This window comes from Oryzias melastigma, linkage group LG3, assembly GCF_002922805.2.
Source record: "Oryzias melastigma strain HK-1 linkage group LG3, ASM292280v2, whole genome shotgun sequence".
In the NCBI taxonomy this organism is placed as follows: domain Eukaryota; kingdom Metazoa; phylum Chordata; class Actinopteri; order Beloniformes; family Adrianichthyidae; genus Oryzias; species Oryzias melastigma.
The window spans coordinates 2,850,136-2,865,103 of record NC_050514.1 but is presented as its reverse complement, the minus strand read 5'-3'; the positions used below and the strand labels follow the sequence as shown (position 1 = coordinate 2,865,103).

The following is a 14,968-nucleotide window of genomic DNA, read 5'->3' as shown; positions in this document are numbered from 1 at the left end:
GACCTTAATACAAATTAAGATTTTGCAGGATTGTGTACTTTCACTTCCCTTTACTTTCAGTCGCCATTTTAATCCTAGATAACCATTTGTATTATTCGTTGAGACTCCTGACTCAATGGAATCATCTGAACTTTCCTTAGGAATCCATTGGATAGGAATTTAGTCCACGTTTTCTGGCCTGTAGTTCATCACAATTCCACTAGGGGCTGTAGAAGGACTTTCTCTGCTCTTTTCAAAATGGCTGCCTCCATGAAATCTATAACACTTTTGGGAGAAACGTTTTGCTAATTTTCAATACTTTATAGATTGAATAACTCATCTATTGTAGATTTTTTGCAATGACCTGTTGTTTTGAAAGAAGGCAACATCAGTTGACAATGAATTATTTTAACACAGTTAAAAACTTCTAGATCAAATTTGAGACATTGGGTAAACAGGGTGCTTTTTCCTGAACAGTCGTCAATATTTTTACATCTTAAACAATGTTGTGAGCAAAACACTTACCAAATCACCCAAAGTGCCATAATTGTATCCTAATTAGAAGAAATTATATCTACTATTTAATGTCACTGTGTTTACAGTGTTAAAGGCTCCCATTGAAAATACTTTCCTGTTGTTTTCTTTCCCTTAAGTTTCCCCATTTTATATCTACTATAAATACACATGTGCGTCTTGCTGGATACATCATCTTGGTAACCCAATGGGCAAACGAAAACTTGACCGTAGAAACAACCATCAAGAGAAACCTTGAAACAGGACACCAACGGATCCCAAAGATCAAGGCAACACATTGTCTTTTTTTTTTAACTGAAAGTGAGCTCAGAGGAAAACGACCCAGAAAGACCCTGATTTTGAAACGGAAGCATGAAGGAGCCAGACATGAGTTTATGAAATGCATGTTGACAAGTCACAGTGCTATCGGAGAAAGTTCTTGGGACAGATGAAACCAAATTAGATCTTTTCCATGAGTCACATCAGTTCAGTGTAAGAGGAAAAAAATGCTTTGAGGGGAAAAATTCCAATTCTCCGTGGATAAAGCGGTCTAGAATCGTGAAGAGGTTACCGCTGTGTCTCGTATGGAGGTGTTGTGTGTCTGTGTTTTGCCAGGTTTCCCTGCGGTCCTGGGGTTCTATTTGTCTGGCGTGAATCTCAGTTTGTAGATCTATTCAAGCATGAACTTGAATTCCATTTTAGTTTTTGTCAATCAGTAAATGTGCTACCAGTATTTGTAGGCACCAAATGAACTATAACACAAAATCAGCTCACAAAATGATGTCAGTTACTTCTTGAATAGATTATTTAAACTGTGAATCTGAGACAAAGGATAGATTTATTTATTTATTTTTGTGATTTATTGGTCCTAAAAGCTTTAAATCTCAGAAGTAAAGAAGCTATGACATAGAAAAATACTTGGAGCTAGTAAAGGTATCATTTAATAGCATCAGTTGAGCCTTAAGGACACCAATAATCTCAGAGTTAAGCCTTAAAGAAAGATGTCCAAGGGAGAGAGGAAAGGTGTGATGATGGAAAATAAGTGATTGACTTCAAGAGGGATTTAAGAAGTTGGAAAGTTGTACATAAGGTCCAAGTCACAAATGCTCTTGCAGGTGATTATAGGTTCTCTATGGGAAAAATAATGAGGAAACCTGTACAGAACACACAGGAAATATCAAGATCATAGACCACTGAGTGAACCCGTGGAGCGAAAATATGCATGCTTATTTTTCTATGGGCACGCTGCCAGCAACAAGTCGTAGTGAACACTTATACTACACGTAAGGGTAAGTAAGGACTACGTAAGTGAGATGCAGGTATGTCGTACAGATTTTTCATTTTCTCAACTCCCTAAACCCTGCACCAGGAAATAAGCAGATGATCACAACACACACTCACACACACCCACCCACAAAGAAAACAGACACAAACACACCTCTCAGTCTAGAAGTGTATGTCTACTAACTACTTGCTTCTTCTTAGCAGAAACATGGGGTAATATTCTTAAGTTATTAGCTTACCCATTATGGCTAAAAAAAAAGCTTTAGCAGAAGCTCCTGTTGACCGTCGCAGAAAAATGTGCGTCTAGTGTGGATTGCAGGAGAGAGCAGATGCTCCGCGCACTCCGCTCTGCTCACTCCGCTCTGCGCACTCCGCTCTGCTCACTCCACTTCGCGACTCTTCCACGTCCAGTGCCAACCAAGTGTAACAGCTGAAAGTTATTCCTCACACACACTGATTGGACACAAACACTACAAATGAGGGGTTTAAGATGATAAAGTAAACCAAACTAGTCAGTTGAAGTAAATCTGGCACTAAAACAGCTTAATTAGTAAAGCCAGACTTAATGTTTCTAGATCATTTCGTGGCTAAAAGCCCATTATGCATCACTGGACCAAACAGTAGATGTTGGATTTTATATAACTGTCATACTATATTTTGATATAGAAATATGTCTATATTTGAGTACTTGATAATTAATGTTTGATGAATTGAAGATCTTCAGGAGAGATGAGTGGAGATATGCAGCAGAGAAATCTTTTAGTGGGCGCTGGCACTTCGGCGCTCCTTAAGAGCTTCAAAATCCTTTCCACTGCCATGAATGAAACATCGAGTCTCTTTTCCTGTAAGCTGGTTAAGTGGTCCAGTATTTTTCTGGTTATGATTGTTTTCCTTAAGAAAGTGCCGCACGACTTTTCTCTGTTTTATTTGAAAACACCGTAAACGAAAGATGTTCTGAAGATGCGAGTCAGCCTTTGAACTCATCCGCAGAACATTTTCCTTCCTTCAGGTTATGCTTTTGTTTATGGCGTGCTGCTTTGCTGCTTTCATCCAGGCGGTTCTAGCTGTGAGTCAGATTTGTAGAAAAAAAAAAAAAGGAGGCAAAAATGATTACCTGGCAGGAAACAGAGCCGGCATGGTTTATGTAAATTTGCATAAACAATAGAAAATGGCTTAATCTTAACAGGAGGGTTTTAGTTATTTGAAGCAAAGCAGAAAACAGATGTCAGTCTGAACCATAAATTAAAATGATCAGTTTTGAAAATGATCCTTAATATTATTTTTATTATTTATTTATTTAGTAGTAGTAGTAGTAGTAGTATGTTTTTTATTTCATTTTCAAAGCACACAAAAGGAGTTATACAAAAATCTTGATTTTTTTTAGAAAGTGAAAAATGAAAAGGGACAGAAAGAAGAAAACTTATTGTCTCTGCCCCATTTAACCAAGTGAGTAAATAATTTCAGTCAACAACAAAAAATAATCAACAGAATATACAAATTGTAAAAGAAACAAACACCAAAAATAGTAGGGAAAAAAGTAGTAATATTAACAAATAAAAATAAATAAAAATAATAATAAAAAATAAAAAAATAAAATAAAAAAATACCCAAATAAAGTAAATACCTCATAAACCCTTTTTTTTGTTTTTCCTTATTCTCTTTTTCCCTTCTTCCCCATTAAGCCTGTTTTTAATGACTGTTTGATTCATATGATGTGAGCATTTGTTTTTTCACAGTTTTTTTAAAAGTAATAATTGAATGAGATTCTTTTATAGATTTTTCTAGAGTGTTCCATAATCTAATACCCTGCACTGAAACACTTTTTTCCTTCAATGTGGTTCTAAATTTATTGGTTTTAAAAATTTCATGTCCTTTTAGGTTATAATTGCTCTTTCTTTTTTCAAACTTCTTTTGTATGTTATGTGGTAAACTTCTGTGATGTGCTCTGTACATAAGTTTTAATATGGAATGATTTACTAAGTCTTTAAGTTTTAATAGTTTTAGTTTTATAAACAGAGGTGTAGATGGATCCAGATACTTACTCCCAGTAATGATTCTTATTGCTCGTTTTTGTAACACAAATATTGAATTTATTGATTTCTTGTTAGCATTTCCCCAAATTTCTATGCAGTATGTCAGGTATGGTACAATCAGTGAATTATATATGAGGTATAATGATTTTTCGTCTAGTGACCATTTAACCTTATATAACAGTGCTATTGTTTTTGCTATTTTAGTTTTTATGTAGTTGATATGAGATTTCCAGCTTATTTTATCGTCTATGATCACCCCTACAAACTTGGTTTCCTTCACTTGTTTGATTTGAGAACCTGCAATTTCTATTGAGATGTTAGTATTTATCTTATGGTTGCTAAATATCATCAGATTTGTTTTTTCACAATTTATTGATAGTTTATTTGTATCTAACCATTTTTTTATTGTTTCCAGCTCCCTTTGGATTAACGCCGTCATTTGTTTTATGTCGTCACCCACATAATAAAACGTAGTGTCATCAGCAAATAAAATACATTTTAAGAATTTGGATGCACTGGTGATGTCATTTATATAGATGTTAAAGAGTTTGGGGCCCAAGACTGAACCTTGGGGTACCCCGCATGTTATTGAACTTAATGTGGATTTCGTGTCATTTATTTGTACAAATTGTTTTCTGTTTGATAGGTAGCTGGTGATCCATTGCAGGGTGACTCCTCTGATGCCATATTTATTCATTTTTTTCAGTAATAGTTTGTGGTTTATGGTGTCAAATGCTTTTTTAAGGTCAATGAAAATGCTAATGAGGTGCTTTTTTTGGTCAATGGCTGTGGATTATTTTTTTTTATAATTAATCTTACTAATTGCCTCAAAGACTTTCCAGTTGTAACACTGAAAAAGAACTGTGGATAAGCTCTAAAGAAATACGTTCTACATTAATAAGAAATGTTTGACCAAAATAACAATAAAAAGTTGTTTGTACCTTATCTCATTGGTCCCCAACTCTTCTTAGGCCATGGACCGGTTTAATGTTAGATAATGTCAGATATCTACATACCGGTTTTGACAAGGCTGAAGTTGGGATCTGACTTTTAATTTTTTTAGCTTCTAGTTTTCCTTAACTTTGAGGCTTATATTCATCTTCATACTCTGTAAAATATCTGCAGATGAATTAAACTTTATTTGTGCTCTAGATTTTGTGCTGGAATCATTAAAAGATGATGAAAGTGAAAAAAATCGCATGCCGACTTCATACTTGACTGAGTTTTAGGATACAACAAATAGATACAAAAAAACAGTAACTGCTGGGATTTTCTAAAATAGAATAACAAATGTGAATCCACTGTGTGAACAACTAGCAGCATCTATCATATTCTGCATTTCTATTATGGTCTATGGCAGGGGTCCCCTAACTACAGCCCTTGGGCCGGATCAGGCCCACCTCCACATTTGGCCCCCAAAGAATATCAAAACCCCATTATTTTAAGATATATATTTTCAATATTGTATTTGTAGGTTTAATTTTTGAAATTTTTTAGTAATATTTTTTCTGTGAAGATTGCAAAAAGGGATTACTAAAGTTTGGTTATGTGTAAATCTAATTGTTTACGTTGAGGCACACCCTGTGATTGTTACACTTTTTGTTAGCTCTACAAAACGACCAACAGTTGTGTGGCCCTCACATGAACAAGTCTAGGGAACCCTGGTCTATGGCAGGGGTGTCAAACTCTATTGTACAGGGGGAGAAAAACCAAAACACACCTGAGGTTGCAGGCCAAGCAGGATATACATTTGTTGAATACACTAAAACTACATTTTTTAAAACTTTTAAAACGTAACTTTTTAACATTACTATGAATTAAAACAGGCAGGAATGTTATTCCTGAAATAATCAATTTAAACCTTAAATAACTTTCAATATTTTACTCTCCATAAAAGTATATTTTGTCAAAATTATACAAGTAAGAAATAAGCGCAAGATAACATGGGGGCATTAGTAACAAAAAATTTAAATGATCTGAAGGGCCAGACAAAATTACCCTAGGGGCCAGATTTGGCCCCCCGGGCCTTGACTTTGAGACATGTAGTCTATGGGAACAATTGATACAACAAATCCATATTTGGAATAAATATTCTTTTATTTTTAAATATTTTCTTCTATTTCCCCACTGGCTCTTATCTGCTAAAAAAAAAAAAAAAAAATCCAAATGCTTTAGTTTTTTTGCTAACTTTGCTAGCTTAGCAATTGCTGCAGCCTAAGGGTCGACAACCTTTAACAGTAAAAGAGCCATTTGGGCTTGTTTTCTACTGATCAAAACTTAGAAGGAGCCGCATTGACTTACTTTAGCATTTAGGAAATTTTGATTTGCATTCATAACCTTCTTTTTGTTTTTCAATAATTGTGAATAATGTCTATTTTTTTGGCACAAACAAAAGCATACAGTATTAAAAAAAGAAACTAGCATCTCTCAAAATAGTATATTTTTTTACGTTTTTACCTTTAGTAGCAAAAAAGCAAGCTTGTTGCTTAATTACTAGCTCAACTTCAGATTACAAAATTTCTCTGTAAATTAAATCTGCCCAAAATGTTAGCATGTTGCTGAAATAAAAGCAAAACTCAAAATTAGCCTAAAACCCCCAGTAGACAACAAATTAGCTAAAAATATTAGCATATTGCTGAAATATTAGCTAAAAAAATAGCATAAAAATCTAATTAGAGGCCAAATCTGCCAAAAAGTCTAGCTTGTTGCTAAATTACTAGCTGAACTCCATAATAGCCAAAGGTTCTTCACTAAATTAAATTAGTCAAAAATGTTAGCATGTTGCTAAAAGAGAAGCTAAATTATCCAAAAATATTTCAGTAGATAACAAATTAGCTGAAAACATCAGCATTTTACTAAAACATTAGCTAAACTCCAAATTAACATAAAATTCCTCAGTAAACTAAATCAGTCCAAAACGTTTGCATGTAGCCAAAATAGAAGCTAAAACTCTAAATTAGCCTAAAATACACATTAGATAACACATTAGCCAAAAACGTTAGTATGTTGCTCAAATAATAGCCAATCTCCATTTTTTTTTTTAATTATTATTACTTTATTTTTCTTCAGCCAAAGAGCCACCATGGAGAGATAAAAGAGCCACATGTGGCTCTGGAGCCGCAGGTTGCAGACCCCTGGTGCAGCTGCTTAAATAAAATAGCACACAGGTTTTGTACACGTGACTGAATGATCTGACATGCACCAAGAATGAGTTGGATATCGGGGAGAAAATCCAGAAATTTTCCAAAACAAAACAGGAAAAATGAATGGCTTTTTATTTTTATTTTTTGCAGCCCGCTGTCCCATGAACTGGTATCGCTCTGCGGCTCAGAGTTTGGGGACCCCATTTTTACTTTATTCCTCGACAATTTTTCCTGAGTAAAAAAAGCAATTTATATGCTTATACTTGTATATTGAATATAATAATTTTGCCTGCTGGGTTAGTAGAGCTGACACAAACAAAACACTAAGACAAGTTGAAAAACGGTGCAATAACAAGCAACAGAATCCAAATGGAAGTTTTGCTGGTGTGTTTTTGCTGGGTCTGACTAATAATAATAAAAAGAAATAATACATATTTTGCAGAACAAAAGTGGCAAAGATTTGAGCTAGATACCTTGCCAAGTGGTTCCTTGGGGACATAGCTAAAATTTAACAGCTCTGCCATCCTCCTCTCAAGCACAATGAGTCACAGTGACACATTTCATGAATCTTCTTAGAAAAGTTTTAGGGAGTTGTGAAACTTCACCCAGCTTGTAGCAGACAATGTTACTGAGTTGTGTTGTTTTTAACTGTTTAAAATGCAGGTCCCATCTGTGCTGGATCCACAGCGTGATAGAAAAGATGATACAGTTAGTAAGACAAATACAAAAAATGTTTAAATTATGTTTATTTAAGCTAGTCACAAAATGATTGTCAGGTTACCAAGGTCATCAATTTGAATATTACCTGATGACATTTAAAAAAGTACAGTTTAGATAGAAATAAGTTTAAATATATTCTCTTAAAAAGAAAAATTGGGCTTTAAGGTCTTAGTCACATGTTTAAGGGTTGACCTGTCTGGATCGGCCGGTTTTTCGGTTGTCCGGGTCTTTGAAGGGTCGTAGACAGAAGCAGCTGCATCTTAGAAGAGCAACATGTGTCTTCCAGTTCCCTTGAGGCTTTTATGTCCACCTTTTGCCTTAGTCGCAACTGCCCTTACAAGTGGACACGTGGTGTCTGTGGACAAAAAATGGGCAAACCTGTACGAGATACGCTAATGACCCGCAGGCAATATCAAGATCGTAGAGCACTTGGTGAATCCGTAAAAGTAAAGATGTTCATGCACATTTTATCTGTGGCAATGCTGAGGGCAACAAGTTGTTAGAGACACTTTAACAAGATGTAAGGGGAAGTAGGTGAGACTCAGGTGTGTCGTACGGGAAGAGAGCCTGTTAGTGCAGTGCAAGGGATAGATGCTAGTTGCTATTACATCAGTAGCTCGCACCTTGTTCACAGCCTGACTGTTAGAATTGAGGAAACTAGACAACAGAGTACGGTTTGTGTGGATGTATTAGGAGTGTCCTACGGGCACTTAGATATCACCTGCACGCCCTGTTAGTCCAGTATTTGCATGGGGTCATGAAGGGGCCAATATGTGAACCTTACTAATGACTAGTGTGGTCTAAGGACATCGTATGACAGCATAAGCATACATAGGCAGCATACATAAGTGCAAATAACACACATGACAAGGATAGTTCCATTTTCATGACACCCGTTAACCCTTGTGCTATCTTATGGGGTTCTGATGACCCGAGCCTTACTCCGTCTCATGACAAATGTGGATGAAGGTGGACAGGATTTTATGTCTGCCACAGACACCAGTGAAAATAAAAGATCATTTAAAAAAATAGTTTCTCGCACTCGGTCCAGGCGACCCCACTCCCAACGTCAACATATCTAGGATAGCACAAGGGTTTTAAAGTAGTCACTCAATGCTCAGGGTAGCTCCAAGACACATCTTGATTCTCCTTAAGATGTTGTTGTTCCTCTCTACGGGCCGGACAACCCAAAAATTAAAAAAGCCAATCATTGTACATGTGACAAATGGGTTTAGGAGATGTCGTGGAAATGGACTTTAAAGCCTGGTTTCCACAAAGCAGTCCGGTACGGTAATTTGAGCGTTTCCATTGTAAAATGGACCCATTAAACAGTACCAAACTGTTCCCTTTGAGGGCTCCACTCTTGTAGGTCCATAGAAAAATGGAACGGCACAGTTGTAGCCACCCGTTGATTGGCAGAAAGTGATGACAACATTAGAAAGTGCCAATATGGCGCTAAACTAGCTGTTCTGTATTCCTCTTCACGGCGGTATTCTTCTTAGCTGCACGCAATCTTCTATCAAACATTAAATTCTTGTTACAAGATGTACCAGGAGTAAAGCAAGAAAAAGACAAGCTGCTGGATGACGTCCTGCTTTTCTAGTCATCGCACTACATTGACCCAATGACATGGTAGAGGTCTACACCATGCATGAAAACTCATGAAAACAAACCGCTCAGTGGAAGTGAAGCTTAACTGAGTGATAGATAGATAGATAGACAACTTTATTAATCCATTTGGGACGTGCCCGCAGGGAAATTAAAGAAGAGTGGAAGCACTCGGCAGAATTAACTGGTCCATACTGTACCACCATGAAGAGGTACGGGTCGGAATTGTTTAACAGGTCCATTTTACAATAGAAACACAATACTGGATCGAACCGTACCGTACGCTAAGTGGAAACAAGGCTTATGTGTGTGTATTGAGCCTTTACTTATCGCATGCAAATGCTGCACTTATGTGGTGTGCAGGTGATATGTAGATTCACATAAGTTACACTCTTGATTGTCTATTGTCTTACATTGTAACAGTCAGGCTGTAGGCATACGGGAGCTCACTTTTCACTTGAACACATTGTGCATGTTGGCGAGGGGAGAAAAACATAAAATCCATAAAAGTCAGCCTTCTTACTTACCGTTATAAGTTGCTTAAGTGAGAGCAGTTGTGACTAAAACATAAGAAATAAATTCAATTCTTCTCACTATTTTTTAGTCTGATAGTTTTCTAAAAGGATCCACTTACATTTAAATCTACTTACAGGAAACAGAGGTGGTCATCATGGGATGACGGATTTTCTAGCTTACAGAAAATCCAAGAAAGTCTTGTGAAAAAGAAGGACGTAGATGTTTTTTCAAACACTCGTCGTGTGGAGGGTTCCTGCATAAAAGATTAGTGTCACCCTTGCAGTACTGTTCCGAACTGATAAAGTACAAAAAGAGGGCATTCACAGGGCAAGTTTCACTTTGAATCAAAGCGGTTGTATTTGCATACCATCCAGTTCCAGCCTTGTAAAGGTTTGCGATGAATGCTGGCCGTAAAGGCAGGGACAACACTTTCAGCCTGTCCGGTGACTCAGAAAGACTGTGAATCGTTGCAGAGTTCAGTGTTCACGCCGTGAGCAGCTCTGAGGATGTGTCAAACTATCAAGGCGACAGCGTCTGTGTTAGATGTGCCCACTGATGTGAAGCAGTGGGTACTGGGAGGTGGCGGTGACGAGGTGTTGTGTTTGTGTGTGCCGTTGCCCGATGATGGCCCAGAGTCTGCGGTAACCTGGGGAACCTGTGTGCATGTGGCAAGGTTTTGCACAGAAGTAATGTGTGCAGTGGGAGTGGGAATTCAGCCTTAGACAGTGGGCAAGAAGCCAGTGCATGACTGCATCATTTTTGTGGACTATTCAGTTCAGTGAAGGGTATATTTGATATTTTCTTCCTCCCATGAAGGCCTTCTTTTAAATCCAAAGCTTTGCCCAGGGACCGGCCACAAAGGAGTCTTCTGCTGCATCTGCCAGAATCCTGCTACGTGATCTAAAACTAATTTCGCTATTTGAATAAGCTAACACAAATTTTCCTTATCTTTCCCTTGCAGTCCAAAAAAATCCAGGCTCAACTGAAGGAACTGCGGTACGGCAAGAAGGATTTAATTTTTAAGGTGAGCTCAAACTGAAGGTGGGTGGCTTTAAAGCATGTTGAGAGGCAGCTACGTCCGGCCACTTTGAAAGGATGATCCCATCACAGGAGGAGCGCCAATTAATTCTGCCTGCAATTACAAAGTCGCCTCCAGCAAAGCGGGACCCTTCAAAGTCAATTGGCCAGGACTTATACTGCATATAGTAAAGTGTTTTCCCCCCTCTGCAAAGTTGAACCCATCCCTTTCAATCACAAGATCCTGTGGAGAAACTTTATGTAGAATAATCTGTTTTATCCTATGAGGACAGATAATAAACAACAGCGTTTTTGTTCCGTAGCGTGTCCTTACACGCTCCCTCTGCAAGTACAGCACAAACAACAAACTGCTCTGTATTGGTGCCCGTTTGCACTTGACTCTGCTGGCCTGTGCACTGCAAGGACTAAATGTTCTTGGATCTGAGCACGCCCGTAATATTTATTGGCATTCGCCGGTACACGGAGTGACCTTTCAGGCCTTGTTTGCACTGTTAAAATGCCAGCCGACTTCTCATCCACAATGACTTGTAATGGCATTTCTTAAATGTACGTTATGAGCGCGTGGCAGAGCCATTAGAGAGAAAAGAGGGAGAAAAGGACTTTTTCCTAATGGATTGAAAATCATCTTTTTAGTTTCCTGAATGCCACTCTGCTTTTTTTCTATTTCTTTTCAACGAATGATGAATGTATTGACTTGTTTGCTGTGGTCAGTGCTTGTAAATCGTTGTCTCCAAATTGTATCAGTCACTCGCGCAATACAATATTATTGCGCGGTGTCAGCCGGCCCTTTTGCGTGGACCTTAAAAACAGGCTGTTTGTTGATTTGCGGCTGCACGAGAATGGGACTAATTTGGTCTTTGTTCTTCGTCTTGTGAAAACATCCTCGGTTGACAGCAATCACTGATTTCTTTCTCCCCGTGGAAAGGTCAGAGGGAAATGAATCACGTCCCTCAAGCTTGTGATCACTCTGGCTCTTCCTGAAAGCTCATCTGTATTCCCGCTCCGCCGCGACCAAAAGCCTAGTAGAGGACGAGGGAGCAGGAGGTGGGGAAGAGCAACTCCAGATACGTAAATGTCAGCGGCCTCACGGGGGGACGTCAGTCAAGGCACCTTGACCAGCAGGCTTTCCAGTCGCTTATGACAGCTGTTGTACCATATCATGGTGCATTTAGGAGCCTTCTTTAGAGCGAGTGGAACCGTGTTTCCTCCCTTACATCTTCAGTTTCACATTTAATGCAATTCGAATGTCAAATTCTGCCACTGTTTCAACTTGCGTCAAATTTGCTTCTGGATGCTAGTCCAAAAAATGTGTTCATAATCTTGACGTTCCAGATAATGTGGGAGGAGCTAAGGGCAAAAGTTTTCAACCTCATCGCTACGTGGAAGTGTTGACCTTATATCTCCTTTTCAAGACATGGATGACAACATTTATTTTAAAGACTTCTACAAAAGCATCATTAATCACGTCTTCATGTCTGGGTTCATGAGATCATTCAGAGCTGCGTCTGAAAGATGGGACTTCAATCTCTCTGTGACCCAGTTTTACGAAGTGTTGTCCTGCATTAGTCCGAGGAGGAAAAAAATTAGGGCCAGAAATCGTTTATAAAAGATTTATCGTGATTGATCACAATTGTTTTTTTTTTTTAAGTTACAGTATTTGCCTGCCACTTTTTATCTGAAAATAGTCACAATATGAAATAAGACGCAAAATTGTACATTTACAACATTTATTTTTAACCATTTGGAACCTCAGCTACCAGAAAAATTTATTTCTCTCCTAAGAACACTGCTGTCCATATTTCCTGGAATTCTGTTTTTAGCTTTTTCCTTTCAGCCGTTACCATAAATTTTGGACAACGCCGGTGCTCGTTGTTTTAAAAAATAAATGTTGGTCCCCATCCCAAATAAAATAATGCTCAGTTTCGTCGTTATTGGATTTCTAAAAGCAGAAAGCTCCGTTAAGCTCCGCCCACCAAAGAGGATCTTTTGTTTTGCGCTGCTGTTGTCTGATCGTTCATCTTCCGCCTCATTTATTAAAATACTCAAAGGTATTTAAACGCATCGGTCACGGAAATATTTTTGAAGATGTGAAAAGAGTCTTTTAGGGAGATTTGTGCATAACTGCAGTTTTGTGTGTGTGCGTAAAAAGTTATTCGTTTGTGCTTTTGAAAGATTTGTGCGTATAGCTAGTTTAACGCTGTTGTCATTTTGTTTTGTACATGTGTAATTTGTATTATGTATTTTTTTGAATTTCGTAATTTGTGTATTTACGCACAAGATGTATTGCATGAGTTACAAATCCAGATCCAAAGTTATGCAGAAATCAAGAATTACGCACGCACAAACACAAAGTTACACACAAGTTAAGAATTACACAGGCACAAATCCAAAGTAACGCTCAAATCCAAAGTTACACAAATCAAGAATTATGTATACACAAATCCAAAGTTATGCACAAATCAAGAATTACGCATGAACAAATCCACATTTAAACACAAATTAAGAATTATGTGTACACAAATCCAAATACATGCGCAGAAATCCAAAGTTACGCACAAATCAAGAATTACGCACTCACAAATCGGGTTGTGTAATTTTTCTCTCCATAAGAAACCATCAATACAATACAAGCTTTTGCATTGCAAAATAAAAAAAATAATATGTTTAGAGGATATTATGAGCTCCTCAAATTATTTGCTCCGCCCCTTTATTGTATAACACCCTGACCTTTGCCAAAATCCTTACTATGGCAAAAGGAAATTCTAATTTCTGTAAAACTCATTAATAATAACTTATCAATTATACAACTACTTGAAATCTGTATTTTTGATTGTTTTCATCGGTAATGGCCTCCCACTCTGCTGTTCCCGTTTACCACCCCCACCCCCTTCTAAATAACATTTTCTAGCTCAGCCACTCTAAGGAACGGTTTGGTAGAATCACAAAACTCAAATTCACTCTCCGCTGAACAGGAGTGGAACACAGCTTCATACATACTCCTTCAGCTTACAGGTTTTCATCACTTAATATAATTTTCTTTAACCGTTCTGGTATGGCCTGTCCGTCCTGGGATGGGATCTCTCCCTCATGTGGGAATCCCTAAGGTTTCTTCTTTTTTTCCTGACTCAGGTTTTTTTAGGAGTTTTTCCTTACCGGGAGGGAGGGTCTAAGGACAGGGATGACCGTTCTTTATAGTCTGTTTAGTTTTTACCTATTGTGCATATTTTATGACTCCATCTGTGCATCTGTAAAAACTACAGGCATGAAGCCCAATGAGGCAAATTGAATTTGTGATATTGGGCTATATAAATAAAATTGAATTGAATTGAATTGAAGATCTAGAAAAAAAAAAAAACAACAACTTAGGCTTACACTTGAAACATTAGCTCCCAGTATAGCATAAAAGATCTCCTGGCAACAGGAAGGTGCCTGCAGACAGAGAGAGAAGAGGTTTTATTCTCCAAGCATCATTTCAACTCTGTCAAAATCCGTTTTTGCACAACTGTCACAATTGCATGTAAACTCTGTTTCAAAGAAACAAAATAGATTCTCATATTTCTTTAACATTTCCTTTAATAAGAACATGAGGATTTAACTTTGACCTTGATTTTTCCACCTAATGATTTTGAAAACCTGGCCTAATTAATTAGTAATTATAAAACCATACAATAAGATTTCACTGAGCTGACTTCATAATGGGGATTTGTGATGTCTCACTTGATTGGTTTGAATCTTTTCATATTGGGTTTGCAAATGCGACACTGCTCCCCCTTATTTTCTGGAGTTCCACAGGGCTCTGTGTATAGACATGGAGTGTTCTCATGCAAACCTGACTCTCATGACCTTTACTTCTAACATTTCTAACATGGATATTCACTTGTTTAGCCTATATTAAGGTTTCAAATGTAAAATGAAAATAACTTTATCATAACAAGTTGCTCTGTTTTAGAGATAAATTGAACAAACACAGAAGTGCTGAACCTTATTTTATATGTAAGCGTAAAAGATGACATTGTAACTGTTGACACAGACAGCTCCTCAAACATAAAAATGAGAGCGGTTATTGTAAATAAGAATAAAAGGAGCGCTCAGTAAACTGTGATTATTTCTACATGAAACAATGCAGCAGTTGGA

At 37.5% G+C, this 14,968-nt stretch overlaps 1 protein-coding gene across 2 annotated transcripts in view; it reads left to right on the top strand.

The window, feature by feature from the left end:
- luzp2 (leucine zipper protein 2) overlaps positions 1-14,968 on the top strand; it is a 260,222-nt gene that overhangs the window by 206,192 nt on the left and 39,062 nt on the right. For both annotated transcript variants that reach the window (XM_024295794.2, XM_024295793.2), the window contains exon 7: positions 10,758-10,820. In XM_024295794.2, the coding sequence (XP_024151562.1) occupies positions 10,758-10,820 (63 nt within the window). The remainder of the gene's footprint in view (positions 1-10,757; positions 10,821-14,968) is intronic.